Genomic DNA, 8,755 nt, shown 5'->3' with positions numbered 1-8,755 from the left:
TTGAACCCAATGCGCATCTATGACAACCAAAGCAGTCAGAGAGCGCTTTAGGAGGACCTGCTTGGTTTATGGGACATCTCTGCTCTCCTCCTCGCTGCTCCTGAAGTTATAAACGCCTTAAAGTTAACTTTATAAGTAGTTTATCCTTGTTCTAAGTTCCTGGGATGTCCTGCAGCCTCTTGATGAAGACCCTGGCTGACCTGAATCTGGACGCGGGGTATGTTGCCTCGGACTCGGGTAACTCCTTCAGCCTCTCATCCTCATCCTCCAGGCAGTCCCGCTCCCAGGTGAGCTCGCCTCCCCGCGGCGCGTGGTGGCAGCGCGCGGGGTCCCTGAGCAGCAGAAACGGCAGCTGGGACACGGTGGTCACGGCGGAGGACGCGGGGGACCTCCTGACCACGTGTCCCTACCTGCCGGAGCTCGAGGACTACCCGTGGACCGACCAGGAGCTCGAGGGAGTCCTGCGTAAAGTGGCGGGCGCCGAGACGTACTTCACCTGGGAGGCGGTGCAACGGCTCTCAGCGTACCTGCGCCGGGCGGTGGTTCGCATCGCGCGCGAGGCGCAGAGACTGAGCGAGCTGCACAAGAGGTGCACGCGGTTCGAGATCCAGAGCGCCATCAGGATGGTGCTGAGCTTCGGGCTTGCCGACAGGTGCGTGTCCGCCGCGGTCGAGGCCGTCTCCCTGCACTGCATGAGTTCGGGTGACGCGGCGCAGCAGCAGCGCAGGAAGTCCGCGCGCTGTGGATTGGGGCTGTCCGTGGGACGGTTCTTCCGGTGGATGGTGGAGACCGGCGTCTCCGTGCGTGTGCACGAGTACGCGGCGATCTGCCTGACGGCGTGCGTGGAGAGCCTGGCGGAGGAGGTGGGCGCGCGGGCTCTGGCGGCGGCCAGACAGGTGGGGCGCGCACGGAGCGCGGAGAGCGCGCAGCACGCGGTGGGATGCGGTGCGGAAGCGCTGGACGCGGCGGTGAACAACGACGCGGAGCTGTGGGGGGTCCTGCAGAGCTACGAGCACCTCATCTGTGGCAAGAATGCCAACGGTAAATTGAGCCTTTATGTCTAGGAGTTATGTTTCTATTTCTGGCCCCATGAGTTAATGTTTTATTCTAATAACATATTAATAACATTACTATTCTTAATGCAGAATAATTTCTTAGGGGACGCCATGGGGTTGTTAAATAACGGTAAACGAGGTAACGGTGAACGGGTTGGTGAGCATTTGTATTTTACATTTAGGGCATTAAGCAGACGCTTTTATCCAAAGCGACTTACAATAAGTACATTTGTCAGAGGAAAGAGAAACAACAATATATCTCTGTCGGTACAGTAAGGATGTTCATAGAACCAAGTGCACTAACAACCGCTAGGTTAACCCATTCCCCGTATACAACAATGATAGGATCACATGCTACACAAGGCTAAGTACAAATTCATATGTGCCAGGACGTACAACAGTCCACCATTGTGCGTTTGTGTGTGAGTTTGTGTGTTTTAGGGTGAAAACAGTATGCGCGAGCGGTATGGTAGGGAATAGGGAAGCTGCCCGTCCGCAATGAACTCAATCTCAAATGAAACAGAGTATAAACCAAACAACAGCAGCGTCTTGAGTGATTGAGTAGGCCCGTTCCACTCCATTAATGGGCAGGAAGGGATTACGGAGAGTTAATGATGTTAATGCTGCTGCTGCTGCATCTCATGGAGATGCAGAGTCTGGTAATGAGAGCTATAGGGAGTCCAGGGGTAGGCTGACCATGGACGGCTTTAGAGGAAAGCCCCTCAGACAGGAAGAGAGAATTTGGGGTAATAATAGCAGTCGTGGAAGGAGAAGATTCTGGGATATGAGTCTGGGTCAGATAGTGTGAGTGTGAGTGTGTGTGTGTGCGTGCGTGCGAGTGTGTGTGTGTGCGCGCGTGCGAGTGTGTGTGTGTGTGTGTGTGTGTGTGTGTGTGTGCGTGTGTGTGTGTGTGTGTGTGTGTTGGGATAGATGTGTGGGTGTGTATGTGCATGGTTGCACGTGCGTGCGTGTATGTATGTATGTGTGTGTGTGTGTGTGTGTGTGTGTGTATGTGTGTGTGTGTGTGTGTGCGTGCCTGCGTGGGGGCGTATTCAGCGTATCTGCTGTTTAACCGCAGGCTAAAGTGTTAATATGCAGAACATCCGGAGCAGGGGAAGCACTGCACTGGTTGGTGCGGACCAGGAGCAACATGCCCAGAATGAGTCTGTTAGTAAGCGTGTCCATAAACACATCGTAAAGAGCTTGGAGGGGCATTCGTGGTTAGGAGAATCCACCACAAACTTAAGCAAACTTGGACGGGCCTTCACACGGTTCCTGTGGGTAAGCACTAAGCACTCCCTCCTGACATCACAGACAGCACCTTGTTAAAGACACCTTGGCGGCAGGGTCCGGGTGCGGTATGGCTTCCCTTGACACTGCACTAGGGATTCAGGGTTCTTCGTCTGCGGAGGTGACGTGTGAGCGGCTGTTCAGCAGTACTAATGAGGGAGGGGTGGAACAGGGTGGGTCAGTCTTTCTCTACCTACCTTTAGGAGGACAAACAACAACATATCGCTGTACAGTAAGGATGTTCATAGTGCCAAGTGCCGAGCACGAAAAATCGCTAGGTTAACCCATTCACCGTAATCAACAAAGATAGCTAGGATAAGATGCTTCACAATGCTAAGTACTACTTTTAACTGCCAGGACGTACAACAGACAATAAGTGGGTACATTACTGTGTAGTACATTAGTGGCATGCACTCCACACACTCTGAGTAGAGCCACGGCTCCCTCTCTGTAGTGGGCTGATGTTACACAGAGAAACAGCAGAATAATCCTACCTCAGAAAACACATGGCGCTGAAACCAGAACTCTGAGTTTGGGTTTCCTACTCCGAGGCCTCGTTCGCAGCTTGAGTCTTCAGCGGCAGCTTGTAATGCCATTACCCTTCCGGACGACTGAAACATATCCCTCTGAAGGCATATCGCCGCCACACGAAATGATTGCTTTTGTCAGTTTGAAAACATGTAATTTTACTTTTTAATTTTTTTTGACGTTTCATAAAAGTTCATACATATCTGTCTGAACTGTTTAGGAACAAGAGGGGAATTCGACTTTGCGGGGCGACTTTGTGATGCTAGTTTAACTATGCTAAGCTCACATGGAGCCAGGCTCTGCCCTGTGGAAGGTCTGGGGGTTAGGGGGCTCGGGGATGGGGTTGGGGTGGTACGGGTTGGGACACCCCGGCTCCAGTACACTCAGAGCCAGGGTGAGTGAGCGGGACGCTGATGGGGTCTCCACAGTTGACACCAGTCGGCCCTGATTAGGGCGTAGTCAGTGACCGGTCGGAGGCCGACTCCGGCCAGGCCTCTAATTACAGCACCGCTGCCGGGGCTTTTGTGAGACGTGTCGGCCGCGTTTACCGTCAGCGGGCGGCGGGGTGTAATTCACCAAACAATAGGGATCAGCAGAGCCAGACCGAGATGGCTTCAGTTCTTGCCACTGACATCAAGAGTAAGGTTGCAAAGTGGCGGAAATCACTGCACATCCGCCGAGTTTTGATCAAGTTTCATTTTCCTTCATTTGTTCGTGCGACTAAACTTATACAGGAATTGATTCCCTAGCCCGTCCATTCATGAACGTCTGGGGACCCAGAATTGGACTCTTCAAATAGTTCATTTTTTCAATGGGAAACACGGCAGTTAGCTGAGGGATTGGTTGAGTTTGTTGGGGCGGGGGGGGGGGATGCCGTCTGTTTTATAGCTTGGTCGATGAACCAGATGGAGATGGTATGAGTATCCCTGCCGGATTAGCACCGGTCCTGGAGTCGGCGTGTACCTAAACCCCAACGGACGAGCGGACACTTTCTGCAGCTGTCGGCGCCCTCTCCTGTGGGAGGGTGAAGGGTTAAGGGGCTCCCAGGATCCACCCACACCAACCCCTCCCTGGAGGGGGTCGCTCTGGATCAGAAACAGGATCAGTGTGTGGAGGACTCACACTTTAAATGAGAAGTAGATTTACTTTACTTTGCTTCTATAACAACGTTTTTTTCCACACAGTCATACCCAAACACAGATCCACGTCCAATAGAGCTGCCTGCTCCGAAGAGATTGATCATCATTAGACCAGACTGAGGCCCAACCAGCCAGGTCTCTCTGAACTCTGATGCTGGCTAGGAGAAGTCCGGTCGGTGTGTGTGCGCACACACATTACAACACACACACACACACACACAAACAAAGCCCATCCCCCTCTTCAACACCGGCCTCCTCTGTAGCAGCCCAGGAGCCAACAGTCACAGCATTATGCGGCCGCAGAGCAGAACAGGGCCTTCTGTCTCTGGGTGCTGCTGGCTCACTGAGCCCGCTCTGTCTCCAGCGGGAACACAGGCTTTACAGCGTCTTGTACTCACTCCTGTCTGCTTACTCATAAAAACAACACACACGTCCAACCCAACACGCTCACACTCACCCCAACCCCTACACCCCCCGACCTCTCTCTCGCCCCTAAACACACACACACACACACACACACACACACAAACTCACACACGCACACACACACACACACATGCACACACACACACACGCACACACACACACACCCGCCCTTGGGATACGGTCACTTTAGAGGGTGATGTAGGGTTGAGATTTCAATGTCGTCGCTTTTTTTTCGTCAGCCACACACACACAAGGAGGAAAGGTGACAGGAAATGACTTAATGACCTGTGATTATCCCATTGAGCAGGGCAGTGTTGGACACAACACGGGAGCCGGGACGGGGGGGGGGGGCAAGGCTCCGCGACAGGTAGGGGTTTAGAAACAGCCCCGTTTGTGCTTTGTCCCCACCACCTCTCCACCACACGCAGAAGACTGCTGGCTTGTTGCCCGCGGAGCCCCGGGCCCCTGAATAGACACTTGTTCACAGGGGTCTAATGCTATTATGCGGCACACTTGATAAACGTTGTGCATTGAGAACGTGGACTGTTTGGGTCCGACAAGACAAGGACCTGCTTTGAGTTAACGTTGAGCTAGAGGGGTGGGTATTCTGCACAGATAACCTGTCGCGGAGGGACGCGTGTTTAAGTTGTTCCGATACAGATTCTGCTCTCGGAACTTCCTCCGATACTGCCTAAATTGCAGTCGGGTGTCAGTGAGTACTCAAGTCTATGCGCTGATCCGATACGATCACATGACTCATTTGCTACACAGGCAGAGAACCTCACAAACACGTGCTGAGGTATGCTGCGTTCGTTAGCGGTCGGAGGTGGAAAAGGAATTGGAATTGGAAATGCGTCATTGCCGACCTACGTTCGTTCAAGCTACCAAGTCGGAAAACATGGATGCATGGACGCTTAACTACAAGAATACAAATGTATTATATATAATCATAGATTATATATATATATAATTTATTTTTTAAATTGTCGACAGTAAGTCAACCGACTGCTATCAGATTGCTGTCATCGTAAGAGAACCATTTAACAAGAGTTTCATTAATCAGTGCTTTTAGTAGTTACCATGCTAGATGCTGTATCGGTATAGACTCGGTATCGGCTGATGCTCATGTTCAGGAATTGGAATATGTATCAGAAAGGAAAAATGTAGGTATGGGAACATCTGTAGTTTAAAGCCCACTTCACTTGTTGACAACATCCCACCATGTAGTCTGTTCATTCGGTCAGGGAAGTACTCCGGAGGAGGAGCAAGGCGTTGTGGTAAAGAGTTTAGGATGGGTCGTGAGGGTGATGAGAACTCAGTCGTTGTGCCAAACCTTTCTAACAGACAACGTTGAGCATCCCGGATGAAACACTCCCTAAAAATAAATCACGTGTGACTGCAGACTAGTGGGACGATAGCAGGGCTGCTGACGGTGTGTGTGTGTGTGTGTGTGTGTGTGTGTGTGTGTGTGTGTGTGTGTGTGTGTGTGTGTACTAAGTGTGCACGTACATGTGTGTGTTTGTGCGTTTCTGTGTCCGTACGCTTGTGTGTGTGCGTGTGCACATGTGCGTGTGCATTTGCTAGCCTCTCTTGACATTGCTACAGATGGAAAAGTTAATGTAACCAGGAAAGTGTTCTTGCATGTGCTGCGCGTGTAAAACAGAGGAGCAGGGGAGAGGAGGAGGTCTTCAGTGGGCTGGGGAGATGAGGAGGTCTTCAGTGGGCTGGGGAGAGGACAGGAGGTCTGTAGTGGGCTGGGGAGAGGAGCAGGGTGTGTTGTCCTTGGAGAGGAGGTCTGTGGTGGACCGCAGAGAGGAGGTCTGGGGAGAGGAGGTCTCTGGTGGACCACAGAGAGGAGGTCTGGGGAGAGGAGGTCTCTGGTGGACTACAGAGAGGAGGTCTGGGGAGAGGAGGTCTCTGGTGGACTACAGAGAGGAGGTCTGGGGAGAGGAGGTCTCTGGTGGACTACAGAGAGGAGGTCTGGGGAGAGGAGGTCTCTGGTGGACTACAGAGAGGAGGTCTGGGGAGAGGAGGTCTCTGGTGGACTACAGAGGGGAGCAGGGTGTGTTGTCCTCTGGAGAACTGTCCGCGCTCCAAGGCCTTATCCCTGTGAGGCCGTTTCCTTTGTGTGGGAGCACCCCCGTCAGCACATCCCCCTTTCAACCCAACACAATGAAGCGCTACCAGTCTCTGTGTGGGGGGGTGTGTGTGTGTGTGTGTGTGTGTGTGTGTGTGTGTGTGTGTGTGTGTGTGTGTGTGTGTGTGTGTGTGTTCATGTGTGTGTGTGTGTGTGTGTGTGTTTGTGTGTGTGTTTGTGTGTGTGTGTGTGTGTGCACAAAACAGTGTTTTTGAGAGTGTGTGTATGTTTAAAAGTGTGTGCAAGGACATCTTCTGCATGAACTCATCGGACGTTCAGTGTTTGTGTGTGTGTGCGTGTGTGTGTGTGTGCAAATCAATGTTTTTGAGAATGATGAGTGTATGTGTAAATGTGTGTGCATGGACTGATTCTGCATGAACTCATCGGATGTACTGTGTGTGTGTGTGTGTGAGTGTGTGTGTGTGTGTTTGTGTGTGTGTCTGCGCGTATGTGTCCGTGTGTGTGTGTTTGTGTGTGTGTCTGCGCGTGTTTCCATGTGTGTGTGTGTGTGTCAGTATGTGTCTGTGTGTGTGTTTGTGTGTGTCAGTATGTGTCTGTGTGTGTGTTTGTGTGTGTATCTGCGCGTGTGTGTCAGTGTATGTGTGCGTCCGTGTGTGTTTGCGTGCACGTGTGTGTGTAAGCCCACATGTGCCTCTTCTGATTCTGCATGCGTGGTTTTGGGCCGGGTGTGTACGCATCACATCAAGCACAGATGGCTGGCTCTGTGGCTTCTCACTGAAAGTGCGGGAAAAGCCCTGCGTTCTCATGCAGCTCGAGGCATGCGGTGGTGGGGCCTGCTCTAAGAGAAGCCTCTAATCCACGTTATTCATTATCCAGATAGTCCGCACCATACAGACCCTTAATACCCACCTCGTGTGTAATGTATAACTCCCCAGCAGGGTAGGACTGTGATATTGTACAGCATGAGTACTGTGTTATGGCTGCCTTTCTGGGAGAGATGGTTCAACTAAGGTCTCTCACTCAGATATGGATCTGATTAATGATGATTGAATTGAATTAGAGTGTGTGTGTGTTTGTGTGTGAATATGGGTGGAAATGTATATAATAATAATAATAATAATAATAATAATAATAATAATAATAATAATAATTGTATTTGAAGGCGCCTTTCTCGGCACTCAAGGACACCGTACAGAGGTACACTAAATATATGATATGTGTACTTAGATAATAATTCATGCATGCAATTCATGCATTCATGCATAGAACATACATAGGGCAGACGACCGCCTTTAGTGATGCGTCTTAGCATATTGCATATGCTGCCGTTGAACCCGTTTCCAGTCTTCAGTGTCTGACGTGACTAAAGCTGAGCATCCTGTGTGTCGTCCAGGTGAGCTCTCGCTGCCGGCCAGCGTCAGCCCGTACTCAAAGGGTCCCGAGGAGCCAGCGGAGAGCAGGGAAGGGGCTTACATCCAGATGGAGCTGCACACCCTGGAGCAGGCTCTGATGGCCACCGGCGTGGGCAGCATCGCAGAGCTCAGTAAGTCTGTGTTGTGTGTGTGTGTGTGTGTGTGTGTGTGTGTGTGTGTGTGTCTCTGTGTGCAGTGTAGTGAGAGTTGAACATTTGACAAGTTTGACAGGGCTACCACAGTTGGCTACTGTTTTGTGTGTGTGTGTGTGTGTGCCTGTGTGTGTGTGTGTGTGAGAGAGTGTGTTTGGGTGTTTGTTTAAACTGTGACCCGCACCCGTCTCCTGGGACTGGTCGTTACGGTAACCCTCCCCCCCCCCCCCTCGGTGACATAACAACCGAGGGGTTGTATTGACCGAGACAAGGCCACCTTCACATATCGCCGTGGTAACCTGGGAGCCCCGCCCACTCCTCATTACCTGGACGGTCGTTAAGGAGAGAAAGGAGCAGAGTGGCTTCATTGTTTACACCCTGCGGCGTCTGAGGGGCTCAGAAATGGAAGCTGTTAGCGCTGTGCGGGGGTGTTGGTGGGGGTCTGTTTTTGTGTGGTTGTGTGTGTCTGTTTATATAGTGTGTGTGCGTGTGTGTGTACTATGAGTGTGTGTGTGTGTGTGTGTGTGTGTGTGTACTACAAGTGTGGGTGCGTGTGTGTTTGTGGGTGTCGGTGTGTGTTGGTGTGTGTGTCTGTATGTACTACAAGTGTGTGCGTGTGTGTGTGTGTTTGTGTATAGTACGCGTGTTTGTGTCG

At 51.5% G+C, this 8,755-nt stretch overlaps 1 protein-coding gene across 1 annotated transcript in view; it reads left to right on the top strand.

Annotated features, from left to right (window-relative positions):
* Positions 1-8,755, top strand: part of LOC307075652 (ankyrin repeat and BTB/POZ domain-containing protein 2-like) — a gene marked incomplete at its 3' end in the record, with an annotated part of 16,977 nt that continues 8,222 nt past the window's right edge. The window contains exons 1-2 of the mRNA XM_079736311.1: positions 1-1,041; positions 7,930-8,079. Of these exons, the coding sequence (XP_079592437.1) occupies positions 165-1,041; positions 7,930-8,079 (1,027 nt within the window). The 5' untranslated portion in view covers positions 1-164. The remainder of the gene's footprint in view (positions 1,042-7,929; positions 8,080-8,755) is intronic.

This window comes from Pollachius pollachius, assembly GCF_949987615.1.
Source record: "Pollachius pollachius genome assembly, chromosome: 5".
NCBI classification, from domain to species: Eukaryota; Metazoa; Chordata; class Actinopteri; order Gadiformes; family Gadidae; genus Pollachius; species Pollachius pollachius.
The sequence above is the reverse complement of the archived record's forward strand: the minus strand, read 5'-3'. Positions and strand labels throughout refer to the sequence as shown.